The 14,004-nt window shown below is 40.2% G+C and overlaps 1 protein-coding gene across 3 annotated transcripts in view; it reads left to right on the forward strand.

The window, feature by feature from the left end:
* The window catches only part of CPVL (carboxypeptidase vitellogenic like), a 95,192-nt gene that overhangs the window by 41,878 nt on the left and 39,310 nt on the right, over window positions 1-14,004 (forward strand). For all 3 annotated transcript variants that reach the window (XM_084621344.1, XM_084621345.1, XM_084621346.1), the window contains exons 11-12: window positions 2,821-2,916; window positions 3,593-3,766. In XM_084621344.1, coding sequence (XP_084477470.1) covers window positions 2,821-2,916; window positions 3,593-3,766 — 270 coding nt within the window. The remainder of the gene's footprint in view (window positions 1-2,820; window positions 2,917-3,592; window positions 3,767-14,004) is intronic.

The raw sequence follows: 14,004 nt of genomic DNA on the forward strand, positions 1-14,004 counted from the left end.
TACCAGTACCTGTTTGTTCAGGGCAGAAGTTTCTCATAAACACATCTCGTTAATAGATATTTGAGCCTGTTGCTGCTGGCTGCCATGTTAAGTGACCTTATTTGTGACGCTAGTAATTTGGGAGAAATGCGAGATGTTGTAAACTGGGTTTGAGCCTGTCTTTGATTGTTGAAACAAGCTTTAACTTTGATCTTTAAAAATGAGTTAGTATGAAGGACTGGCTGTGGGAATAAAAGTGAAGGACTGAACATTTTGTAATAGATGTAATGATAAATGTGTTTACAGTATATTACTAGAATAAATTACACTTCCACCCAGCTTGAATTTCTGAGGGGGAAAAATACAAAAGTTAAATGACGACAAAGTGGCAGATTTCAAAGAAATGCATTCCTTAAGGATAACTTTCAGTTGGTACAGATTTCAAACCTGTTGTTTTTTTTAAAAAAAAAAAAAAAAAAAAAAACACCCTCCAAAGTGAAAAATAATTTTGCTTCTACAGTGTATCTTTCATGCAAACAGTAATTCAGCACTTATGGTTAACTCTTGTTTGATAAAATATTAAAATTAATTTTGAATTCAAAGCTTATGACTGTCAGTATGACATGAGTGTATTTTTATAACACAACAGAGGGATGCCAACATGATTTATAAAATAATAGTTCAAATTCATTTCTGTTGGAGTGGGGCACAAGTTCTTGTTCTGCACATGTGACTCTTGACTTCGTTTCTTTACATTTGTGTACATTAATGTTTCCACTTCAGGGAGTCAGTGGTGATGGCTCAGGGTTGGGCAGAGTGGTCTCTGAACTATCATGGGTGTAGCTTCAATAATCTCTCTTAGAAGCATATGTAGTTGCCTTTATTACATGTTGAACTATTTAACGCTTCAGTATATGCTTCTAAGACAGAAAAATAGCTTTACTTTGCATAAGGATGCATGTTGAAGAGGCTAAACCTTTTATAAAAAGGATCAAGCTAAGTATTAAAGGTCTTTCTATGGATTTTTAATGGGACTTAGAACAAGCCCCAAGAATAATCTGGTAAGGATCCAGATTGCAAAATTCCCAGCGTTCTAATTTCCTTTTTCTAGCTAATGGGACTAAACTGGTTTCTAGGCAAAAGATCTTATTTTATTCCAAGTTCTTGTCCTATCTTTTTAATTGTTGGTAATATCACAGAGTTGTTAATAAAGCTCCTTAAGCTTCAAAACCTAAAGACCCTTTCCAGTCAACCCACCATCCCACCCACCATTGAGTGACTAAATGGGCAACAGACTCAACCTGTTGAACCAAGGTAAGGGGCAAATTCTGGATTAGAAGGCCTCTTTGAGAACGCTCTGACAGTGGGCACATAAATCAGGGGTAATTGGTCTGAAGATTCCAGCCGCTTAAAGTGATAAAGCCATAAAGAGCTTAATATTTCAAAGAAACACCTTGAATTGTACCCAGAAACCATCTGGAAGCCAGTGCAGTCTGTGAAGGATAAATGCATGACGCTAAATGAGAAGGCAGAATGCATCTGTCCTAGATTGAGATTTTTGAGTGGTTTTCAGGTGTAACCCATATTCCAATCTGAAATAATCAGATAGCAAACTAGAAGTAAAACTCCAGTTTAGAAGCCATAAATAAATATACAAGTAATCATAAATATAGACAGGCAAGCCCATATACTGCATAAATAGCAGTGAATTCTTTTTCATAATGAAATGGATAACCTTTGGACTTTGCAATACACATAGACGAAAGTGTAGACTGTAAAGATATTTACATTATTTAGAGGCAAATTTAGGTTCATGAACTCTCAAGTTTCCTCCCCCACTCTGAACTCTAGGGTACAGATGTGGGGGCCTGCATGAAAACCTCCTAAGCTTAATTTTACCAGCTTCGGTTAAAACTTCCCCAAGGTACAAATTAATTTTACCCTTTGGCCTTGGAATTTCCACTGCCACCACCAAACTTTAACTGGGCTTACTGGGAAACGTAGTTTGGACACGTCTTTCCCCCCAAAATCCTCCCAACCCTTGCACCCCACTTCCTGGGGAAGGTTTGGTAAAAATCCTCACCAATTTGCATAGGTGACCACAGACCCAAACGCTTGGATCTTAGAACAATGAAAAAGCATTCGGTTTTCTTACAAGAAGACTTTTAATAGAAGTAAAGGAATCACCTCTGTAAAATCAGGATGGTAAATACCTTACAGGGTAATTAGATTCAAAACATAGAGAATCCCTCTAAGCAAAACCTTAAGTTACAAAAAAGACACATAAACAGGAATAGTCATTCTATTCAGCACAGTTCTTTTCTCAGCCATTTAAAGAAATCACAATCTAACACATACCTAGCAAGATTACTTACAAAAAGTTCTAAGACTCCATTCCTGTTCTATCCCCTGCAAAAGCAGCATACAGACAGACATAGACCCTTTGTTTCTCTCCCTCCTCCCAGCTTTTGAAAGTATCTTGTCTCCTCATTGGTCATTTTGGTCAGGTGCCAGCGAGGTTCCCTTTAGCTTCTTAACCCTTTACAGGTGAGAGGATTTTTCCCCAGGAGGGATTTTAAAGGGGTTTACCCTTCCCTTTATATTTATGACATGAACCATGAAAGTATATTCCTGAAATTGACTGGAAAAGATTCTGTTCTCTTATAATTGTGGCTTTAGCTTTGGAAACTTAAATAGCTTTCTAATATTAATGCATGGAATGAAATTCATATTTAAACTCCAGTAAGAACATGACATAAAGAGCAAGTTTAATTGAGAAGCAGTTTTGATTGTATGTTTTGTATTTTAAATACATATGTTTATCTTGGTTTCTCCCTCCAGGTATTTGATACTCTTTTGAATGGTGATGAAACAAATTCTTCCTACATTCAGAATGTTACAGGATGTAGCAACTACTTTAACTTTTTGCAGTGCCAGGTAAACTTACTATTGCAATAACCAAAAGCCCCAAAACAAAAGAAATTTACTGTCTAACATAAGCAAATGTCTTATTCTGTATGTCAGGGTTAGGAAATTGCCTGAATGTAGTAAAGGTGTGTGTATAAATGTAATTTTAGTGCCAGTCTACCCACACACCTAAGCACATGCTTAGCTCAAAGTATGAGTTTTCCCACTGACTTCAAAGAAAATATTCACATGCTTAAAGTTAAGCACTTAAATACTTTAGCTGATCAAGGCCTTACTCAGCTTAAACACTTGGTCTTTAAGCCATCTTTTGTAGAATGCACTTTGCAATGTTAGAGAGCTGCTATGTATTTCACAAATTCAAGCCCGATCATGTTTGGTAATAGAATGATCTCTGATGGGAGTTGAATTCCTTTCCATATACAGCAGAAATAGAACAGTATGGCATCTAAAATATCTGGTAATAAGTCAGTTTAGACATCCCTCTCCATTTTCTCTTTAGGCTCAAGAAGAGCTGGGGGGAGGAGGGACCTTCCCCTTTATTGTAGCTTATTTTAGAGTATCAGTGGACTCACTGGCTAATGTCTTGAATAAACAAGAGTTGGCAGGGGTCAGGGGTTTTGATCTTTATGTATGTGGTCACACTGCTGAAAATTGTGTTTTGTTTAATGCAGCTTTCTTGTAACAGGAGCCTGCTGACCAGGAATATTTTGGAGCGTTTTTATCACTCTCAGAAGTGAGGAAAGCTATCCATGTGGGAAATCTTACCTTCCATGATGGGTCTGCAGTTGAGAAGCATTTGCTTGAAGATGTGATGAAGACAATAAAGCCATGGTTAGCTGTAATTATGGATAATTACAGGGTAAGAAAGTAATGGCTTCTAACTTCCTACTCTGGGGGTATATCTTCACTACAGAATTAACCCAGGCTCTTATCCCTAACCTGCTCCGGTGTGTGCACACAAACCTCGGACCGGAGTATGGTGCTTTCAACCCAGGCTAACAGGCCCATCCTGGGGTCTAAGCTAAAGCTCAAGTGTTGTTATCACGTCAGGCGGTAAGCCACCCACTTTTCAGGCAGAATGTAGTCTATCTAGTGCTGGTAGCCCGTCGGAACCATCGGTGGAAGAAATCAAAAATAGCTTGGTATCAGGAATGAATAGATGAAAGTTGTAGCAGTAAATTTTTGGTAAACAAGATTGTGTCTTGGTAGGTGTTCACCAACTATCTGAGCTCTGACATGGCTGAATTGTCATAAAGTGAGCAATAATGCACTTAGAAATACAGTTGGGCGTTAACACATCATAATTTATTGTGGGGAATATGTGAAGAAACAAGAATGCCATGTGGTACTTGTAGTGATGGGAATAGGGCCAACTGGTCTTTAATAGAGCATAATAACATATAGATTAAGAGCTACTTACCTGGTGTTTTCCCACTGGACACTTGGAATTGTATCAAGAATGCACACAACCATTATTTGTAGCACCCACTCTGTTCTTAGTTAAACTATTATCATTTTTCTTTTGACAATGTGGCATTAATAACTAATAATCTGATTTGAAAAAAAACATTAAAATCAAGCTTTTAATGCTCGGTTTAGCCTATTGAAAAGTTGAGGGCCCAGATCATCCATTATGGCTGAGAGGAATGGCCCAGTGCAGTTTGGGAGAGGTCAGGGTGAAAATATGGCCTTTATGTTCCTCAGTCCTATGCGAGTCCTGTACTGAGTTCAGTCCTCTGGCCTAATGTATCGGATTTAAAGGCTGCTCTGAAGTTGCACTGGCTGCCAGCAGCCCCAAGGGTGCAATATGGCAGCCAGGGATCAGCATTGCACAGGCAAGCTCGGGTCACATTTGCGATGTTGGGAGCAAAACCTCTTCATGACATCCCAGGATCTGGGCCAAGATTCTTAAATGTAACTGTGATGCCAAGGGATGTGAGCTCGGAAGACCGTGCAGATTTCTTGTTTTGAAACTACAATAGTCATTTTACTCAACTCAGTAGTCTGAGGTAAGAAGCACTTTTACAAAACTTGTGAGTTTATTTCAGTTTTTAAATCTCTCCTCTTCTGAAAGTTTGTCATGTCTAATTTATTTTGCTCATCTGTGGCTCTGTTTTTTGCTATATATCTCTTGAGAGCTTAGCACGGTATTCAAGGTATACAATTGATTATATAATTTCAATACTCATTCTTTATATAATATGTACCTTATTTACCTGTTTGACAATTGCTGTCCATTTAGCAGATATTTTCATTGAGTTGTCCACAGTGACACCCAACAGGTGTTAGTGGTTACAACTAATTTAGAACCTAGCACAATATGCTTTATTTTCCGTTTGTCAAAACTGAATTTCATCTGTTGTTAATTCTGCCTGGTTATCTAGTTGTGTGGGTGCTCTCTGAAGTTCCTCAATTTTCTCCAGTCTCAACTAAGTAATAATTTTGTATCTTTGGAAAAACGTTGCCACCTCACTCTTCAGCCCTCTTCTGGAACACTAATGCGTATATTCAGCACTGTTTTCTTTATCTATCTCTGGGGTGTTTCACTATGATTTTTTTTTCCATACTGAAAACAGGCTGTTCATTCCTACTCCTTGTTTTCTACCTCTCGACCAGTTTTTTGTACAGTACAGTACTTTTATCATTCATTAGCTCCTTAGCTATTTGCTTTTCAAATTCCTTCTTATTCTCTCAATTCCCATCTTCCATTTTTCCTGCCATGTTTTGTTCCTCTCACATGGGCTGAATTTCTATTTCCTGAAGGGTACCTGTGTGTCTCAACTAACCTCCAGATGGTTTGCCATTAAACCAAACCTAGAGTTGTTTGCTTCCTTTTTTGTTTAGTTGTATGCCTATCTCCTGTAACTCTTTTACAGAAGCAGCACTTGTGGTTACATAATTGATCTTACATTTCTTAAGCAAAACAAAATGATCTGTTGCATAAGAACAGGAAGAGCAGGACAGGCAAGACTGGTGGGAAAAGTGCAGTTTTAGTGGGAAGGGGAAAGTGGCGGTCAGGAGCTAGGGAAACTATCCAATATGTTCTAGCTGCTTTGTGCTTCTCTAGACTGAGGTGCAAAGTTACAAGGAGAAAAAGGTTGTAACGTTCATGCTACATACCTTTAAATATTTAATTGTACATTGTAGCATTTTCTTTAGGATTCTACATGTAGGAAATATTTAATTCTAAAAACAAAGGAATTCCCACAAAAATTACATTAAATTGGAGTTAAGGTTGTGAATATAGCAATAATTTCAGTAAAACTTTATAGTGATATAATTATACAAGAAACAAGTATTACAAACCATGAAATTCAGAGTTCAGGTTCAACTTAAAAGAAATTCATGTTAAGATATGAAAATACATAAAGTACTCAAACAACCTTAACTCTGCCCTATAGTGACACTGGGGAAGGTGGGGGGCGTGGAAATAGCCAATAGAAACTGAAAAAAAATCAGTCTTTTTAGAAAAAATCAGTTTAATCTGTGAATAAGAACACTAAAAGATAACACTAATTGTAGGCTTATTGCATGGCATCAAAACAGGGCAAAGTTAAGGTTGTTGAAGTGTGATATTCTTTTAGAAAATGAGATGTCAGAGGATCTCTGTAGAAGTCTGGCGTATTAGCAATGTACGTATTTCTTTACTACGTAGGAATGCGACATTATTACAGTAATGTATGAAAGGTTTTTTGGGGGAAAAAATCCCTTTTGATATAATTCTTGCTTCAGAAGGGCTACTGGAATTACTGGTAAAAAGTGGAGAGAAAGCAAAGTTAATGATTCTAAATGGGCACTTTCTCTTCATACTATATTCTTGCTGGAACCCCGGATGGGTAATTTCTGTCAACATATTTATTTTGTTGGATTGCTATTACAAGAGGGGTAGTTCAGATGCATTGGGAAGGCTCTTGGCTAGAACAGCTTACAGATCAGACTAGTAAAGTACAATAGGTCCTCGTGGGAAGCAGAACCTCATAAATCTCTTGCTGTTTCCTCTTTTCAGATTCTTCTCAGATATTTAGTATGTTCCAGAAGACTGAAAAGGGTTTTGACTGCTGTTTCCTATTTTTTTTTTTACTGAAGACAAAGGCTGCAAAATCTTATCTAAAATATTTCACTACTTGCAAACTGGACAAGCGTTTGATTTGTGTGTGCACACACATGCTTGTCTATGCAGTTGGGTTTTTGGCTCCGATTCCCCACACTTTTCAAATAGTGGAATTTGATCAAGCTGCCTTGCTTTAATTTGGGTAACCTTTTCCTCCTCTTGCAGCTGCCTAAGAACTTTACTGAAATGTTTACAGACTTCTGTCAAGCTTTTGCCAGAAGATGCTTTATCTTGTCACTTTTAAGGAAATATTATACCAACAGGTTCAGACAGCAAGTAAAACACGGCACATGTGCAACTTGGCCATCTTTCAGTACTCTCCTATAACACTGGCTCGTTTGTTCTTTATGAAACCAGGGAAAGACCTCAGGAACTAACGCATGCATATTTGGTCTTCAAGATGTTGGCTGCTGTTTTCTTAATTGAAATAAGAGATGCACTGTACACTCTATTTTTCAAAACCCTATCACTGGATGAGAGGGAAGTTTCTTAGAGTGACATTCATTTAGTAAATTGTCCTGGTAAGCAAGATTTTGAAGATTACACTGTTGCCACTTGTTGATATTGGCAGAGGGATAGTATAATAAAGACACAGTGCGACACAGTTGCTATGTTGCATGAGGCAAATCATGCTTACTTGTCTCATGGTGTTGCAATGGCTGTGAATCATCTGAACCTGGTGTTTGTGTGTTAAAGAATTATGGCGGGCTACTTTTGGCTCTCTGGTCTCTTGGCAAACTGTCTTTTTGCCTGTTGCAGCAGTTATTTGGGATGGATTAGATATTATAGTTACAGGTTTCAGAATAACAGCCGTGTTAGTTTGTATTTGCAAAAAGAAAAGGAGTACTTGTGGCACCTTAGAGACTAACCAATTTATTTGAGCATAAGCTTTCATGAGCTACAGCTCACTTCATTGGATGTCTCTAAGGTGTCACAAGTACTCCTTTTCTTTTTGCATATTATAGTTACTGGCACTTCATTCTCTGGTCTTTGCTTTCCATCTTGATTTATCCAATTGGGACATCAGGTGGCTGTTGAAATCATTTGTCCTATTTGGATGTTGTCCACCATTCTCTTAATAGAGCCATTTTGCAGAGGATACAGTGCTTATGAGTGTACTTGAGTACAGATGTGCAAATAAATAGGAATCAAGTAAATAATTTATTTTGGTGAACATGTAGCTCTGGGAAGCTGTTGTACTACAAGGAGGGAAATATGAATGAAAAAGGTCAAAGTGTAGTAAAAGTAGTAGTAATCTTAAATGTCAGAATCTACATATGCCCCCATTCCCTCGCATAATGAATTGCACTGCAGAAAGCTACTTTCCCTGTGAAAGATCTGTGTCCCTGCTCCAGGAAAATTCTACCGCCTCTCCATAATAAGTTTCATCTATTGGTCTGAAAGCACTTGCAAAGGTGGGTAAGCATTATTATCCTCATTTTGCAATTGGGGAAACTAAAGCAGAGATGTTGTGACATGCCCAAGGTCCTGCAGCTACTCAGTGGTAGGGTAATAAATAGAATGTAGTTTTACTGAATTCCAGTTTGGTGCCTCAGCCACTGGGCCATGCTGCTTCCATTACTTTGTGTTCATATGAAAAATTATATTGAACACTACTGTTCCAAAAGGAACACTTAAAGCCCAGGAAATGCCAAAACTAAGGCTGCCTATATGGCCTTAATTCTACCTCATGTGCATGACTATGTTCTTTAATTGCACGATCTCATTCATTACACATTCTGCTCTACTGAGGGCTCAGATGTGGTTAGTTGAATAGCAGCATAAATTCATATTTATCCTGTGGTAACTGCAAATAGAATATGGCCAAAAATAAAGAACAGCGTCTGCATGACTCCGATCCTGCTGTGCATTGTCCAGTCTGTGCACTGAATGAGGCCAGGGGTCCGCAGAAGAAAACTGTATGTAACCATACAAGTTAACCATACAAGTACAGACTATCGTAATTCGTATACCCAAGGAGGCAGAATTAAGATTCTGTAGGCAACATTAATTTGGCTTATTTCTGTGAGCAGTAGTAATCCAGTAGTGCCTCCATCCAAGAATCTCCTAGCCCCTCGTAAGTGTTAACTACTCCTCATTTCAGTGATGGTGGTTTTTTCCCCACTTTCAGATTAGGTGTGGGAGTGAGGCTTGGAGATTGTGACATGGAAGGCTGTGGCATGACAGATTAAAGATTTTCTCTTCGTCTCTCCCCTCCCCCAATGCTACAAATATCATTTTTCCAGTGTTGAGATTTGTTTTCTTTCAAGGTTCGGGCTTCCAGTTTGTATGAGGCGTTTTTAAATAGGTGTTCTTTGTAGATGCACCCTTCTTGTCACCCAAACTTTATTTGCTATGACTTCTGATTGTTGGATGCCCTAGATATTGAATTCCACTTGTGGTGGCTACTTAAAAGATTCTCTTTTCAGCAGATGAACTCAACCATCTAATAAACTAGATCATCATGAACTGAAAAATATTGAGGCTCGAGTGGAAAATGGTGCTTGCTCTAATTGGAGCTAAGATTACTATGAAACCATAGGCATTTCCTGTTGCCAAGATATTGTGTTGGTCCCTGAAAACTTTGTAGGCCAGTGTTGGAATGTTGCTGTTGACCTCTGAACAGTTACATTAGAGAGGTTAACTTGCCTTGGGGGTAGGGCTTAGTATTGCAGTGTTTAAGAGTTCATCTAGTCAGGAAATTGTGGCTGTAAAGTTACATAGCCCTGTCGCTTATCGTTACACAGCTCATTAAATCACAGCTAATTGCATCTTCACTCTTCCCCAGTATTCAAGTCTTAATGTTTCTCTGCCTAATTAGCACATTAAAAGTTTAAAATCCATACCATTGTGCTTATTTTACTTGCTTACTCTACACCAGACAATAAAATTTGGATGTCAAATTTGTTCTGATTAAAGGAAAACTACATTCAGCTTATTAAGTTCAGTAGCCTGAAAGTTCATGAGGTAGGTGCTTATTTAATTATTAATCTGAAGTGTATTTGAAATTGGAATTTTTGAGGCCACTATGCACTACTTTAGTTTGCTAAACATTTGCCTTTTTATCCTTTTTGCTACTTGTTGAAGTTCTCACTCTCTCATCCATACGTTGTCTATTTAGACTCTATGTTCTTTGGTGCAGGAACATTATCTCTAAATCATCTATCATTGTTTTGGCATCATATCAATATACTGGAAACAGTCAAGTTATGTCTCTCTTGTGATAATGGAAAAGACATTTCAAATGTATATGGTAAAACCATATGGGTAATTGATCTAAATGGGAATTCACTTTGAGGCTCACATCCATATAGTTCATTAGAGTACCAAAAGTAATCTTCCAAATCCAGAAAGGTCTTTTGCCAACTCCTAAACTCAAAACCACACTGTAACACAGTGTGTTCAGTTTAAAAGAATAGCATCTAACTTGGACTTTCAGTAGAACTACTTTATTACGTACAAGGGTCGCAAAGTAAAAGTAATTAGGATCAACTCAATGATTCTTTGCATGTTTATTTGCTACAGCAACAGTATATAAACCAGAATGTGCATTTTATTGTATTGTATTGTAGTGAAGCCTTTTTAAGATGTGAATTATGCCACATTTACTTTTGTCCTAGCTTGAAGTCTTAGCATCTGCTTTCCCTTTAAGGAAATGGATATCCTAGAATAGAATATCAGGATTGGAAAGGACCTCAGGAGGTCATCTAGTCCCACCCCGTGCTCAAAGCAGGACCAATCCCCAACTAAATCATCCCAGCCAGGGCTTTGTCAAGCTCGACCTTAAAAACCTCAAAGGAAGGAGATTCCACCACTTCCCTAGGTAATGCATTCCAGTGCTTCACCACCCTCCTGGTGAAAAACTTTTTCCTAATATCCAACCTAAACCTCCCCCACTGCAGCTTGAGACCATTACTCCTTGTTCTGTCATCTGCTACCACTAAGAACAGTCTAGATCCATCCTCTTTGGAACCCCCTTTCAGGTAGTTGAAAGCAGCTATCAAATCCCCCCTCATTCTTCTCTTCCACAGACTAAACAGTCCTAGTTCCCTCAGCCTCTCCTCTTAAGTCATCTGTTCCAGTCCCCGAATAATTTTTGTTGCCCTCCACTGGACACTTTCCAATTTTTCCACATCCTTCTTGTAGTGTGGGGCCCAAAACTGGACACAGTATTCCAGATGAGGCCTCATCAATATCAAATAGAGGGTTTCTTTCTCCACAGAGGGCTGGTCACCTCTTCCCCATGCTGTGCTGCCCAGTGCAGTAGTCTGGGAGCTGACCTTGTTCGTGAAGACGGGGGGCAAAAAAAGCACTGAGTACATTAGCTTTTTCCACATCCTCTGTCACTAGGTTGCTTCCCTCATTCAGTAAGGGACCAACACTTTCCTTGACTTTCTTCTTGTTGCTAACATACCTGAAGAAACCCTTCTTGTTACTCTTCACATCTCTTGCTAGCTGCAACTCCAAGTGTGATTTGGCCTTCCTGATTTCACTCCTGCATGCCTGAGCAATATTTTTATACTCCTCCCTGGTCATTTGTCCAATCTTCCACTTCCTGTAAGCTTCTTTTTTGTATTTAAGATCAGCAAGGATTTCACTGTTAAGCCAAGCTGGTCGCCTGCCATATTTACTATTCTTTCTTCACATCGGGATGGTTTATTCCTGTAACCTCAATAAGGATTCTTTAAAATACAGGCAGGTCTCCTGGACTCTTTTCCCCCTCATGTTGTTCTCCCAGGGGATCCTGCCCATTAGTTCCCTGAGGGAGTCAGTCTGCTTTTCTGAAGTCCAGGGTCCGTATTCTGCTGCTCTCCTTTCTTCCTTGTGTCAGGATCCTGAACTCTACCATCTCATGGTCACTGCCTCCCAGATTCCCATCCACTTTTGCTTCTCCTACTAATTCTTCCCGGTTTGTGAGCAGCACGTCAAGAAGAGCTCTGCCCCTAGCTGGTTCCTCCAGCACTTGCACCAGGAAGTTGTCCCCTACATTTTCCAAAAACTTCTTGGATTGTCTGTGCACTGCTGTATTGCTCTCCCAGCAGATATCCGGGTGATTGAAGTCTCCCATGAGAACCAGGTCCTGCGATCTAGTAACTTCTGTAAGTTGCCAGAAGAAAGCCTCGTCCACCTCATCCCCCTGGTCTGGTGGTCTCAAGCAGACTCCCATCATGACATCACCCTTGTTGCTCATACTTCTAAACTTAATCCGGAGACTCTCAGGTTTTTCTGCAGTTTCATACCGGAGCTCTGAGCAGTCGTACTGCTCTCTTACATACAATGCAACTCCCCCACCTTTTCTGCCCTGCTTGTCCTTCCTGAACAGTTTATATCCATCCATGACAGTACTCCAGTCATGTGAGTTATCCCACCAAGTCTCTGTGTTGTTCCAATCACATCAAAATTCCTTGACTGTGCCAGGACTTCCAGTTCTCCCTGCTTGTTTCCCAGGCTTCTTGCATTTGTGTATAGGCACTTAAGATAACTCGCTGATCGTCCCGCTTTCTCAGTATGAGGCAGGAGCCCTCCCTTCTTGTGCTCGCCTGCTCATGTTTCCACCTGGTATCCCACTTCCCCACTTACCTCAGGGCTGTGGTCTGCTTCCCCCAGTGAACCTAGCTTAAAGCCCTCCTCACTAGTTAGCTAGCCTGCTTGTGAAGATGCTCTTCCCTCTCTTCGTTAGGCAGAGCCCATCTCTGCCTACCACTCCTCCTTTTTGGAACACCATCCCCTGGTCAAAGAATCCAAAGCCTTCTCTCTGCCACCACCTGCATAGCCATTCATTGACTTCCATGATTCAACCATCTCTACCCGGGTCTTTTCCTTCCACAGGATGGATGGATGAGAACACCACTTGCTCCTCAAACTCCTTTATCCTTCTTCCCAGAGCCACATAGTCTGCAGTGATCCACTCAAGGTCATTCTTGGCAGTATCCTTGGTGCCCACATGGAGAAGTAGGAAGGAGTACCTATCCGAGGGCTTGATGAGTCTCAGCAGTCTCTCTGTCGCATCGTGAATCCTAGCTCCTGGTAAGCAGCAGACTTCTCGGTTTTCCCCGGTTGGGGTGGCAAATAGATGACTCAGTCCCCCTCAGGAGGGAGTCCCTGACCACCACCACCCGCCTCCGTCTCTTGGGAGCGGTGATTGTGGAACTCCCTTCCCTAAGACAGCGCATCTCATGCCTTCCAATCGGAGAAGTCTTCTTCTGCTCCCTTCCCTCAGATGTGTCATCTAGTCCACTCTCCGCATTAGTATCTGTGGAGAGAACATGAAAATGGTTGCTTACCTGTATCTGCATTGCTGGTACATGGATGCTCCCCTTTCTTCTTCTGGAGGTCACATGCTGCCAAATTTCTTCCCCACTGCGCAGCCTGCTCTGAATCTTCAGAATGTTGTGCCCATAGAAGCATATCCTGATGTCTGTGTAGGAAATCTTCAGTTTCTCTTATGCAACACAGGGTTGATACTTTGTTTCTCCAGACCTTGAACCTTATCTTCCAATATGGAGACCAGTTTGCACTTCGTCGCTTCTGTCCTGTGGAAGAAAGACAAACATAGCACATCCTGTGCAGGTGGTAACAGCTGAACGCTCACCATCCAAATTACCTTCCTTCTAAGAGCTTTCTCGGGTGTTGTGGTAACTACTCAGAGAAGCCTGCAATCTTTTAGTCATGTCTGAATGAAAATGAAGCAGATAAAAGTATCCTTCTTACATCCTCATACATCCTTTTAAACTGACAGTATTTTTTAAATATTGTGACGGGGCAAGGCCAAATAGATACATTAACTCCAGGCTAAACAAATCCCTGGTACCAGGATAAATGAAATGGCAGCTGCTACAGGTCAATTAAGACACCTGGGGCCAATTAAGAACTTTCCAGAAGGCAGGGAGAAGGCTAGGTTGATTGGGACACCTGGGGCCAATCAGGGGCTGGTTGAAACTAGTTAAAAGCCTCCCAGTCAGTCAGGTGAGTGTGCATGTCAGGAG

The sequence above is a fragment of the Lepidochelys olivacea genome (assembly GCF_965140295.1).
Source record: "Lepidochelys olivacea isolate rLepOli2 genome assembly, chromosome: 2".
Classification (NCBI taxonomy): domain Eukaryota; kingdom Metazoa; phylum Chordata; order Testudines; family Cheloniidae; genus Lepidochelys; species Lepidochelys olivacea.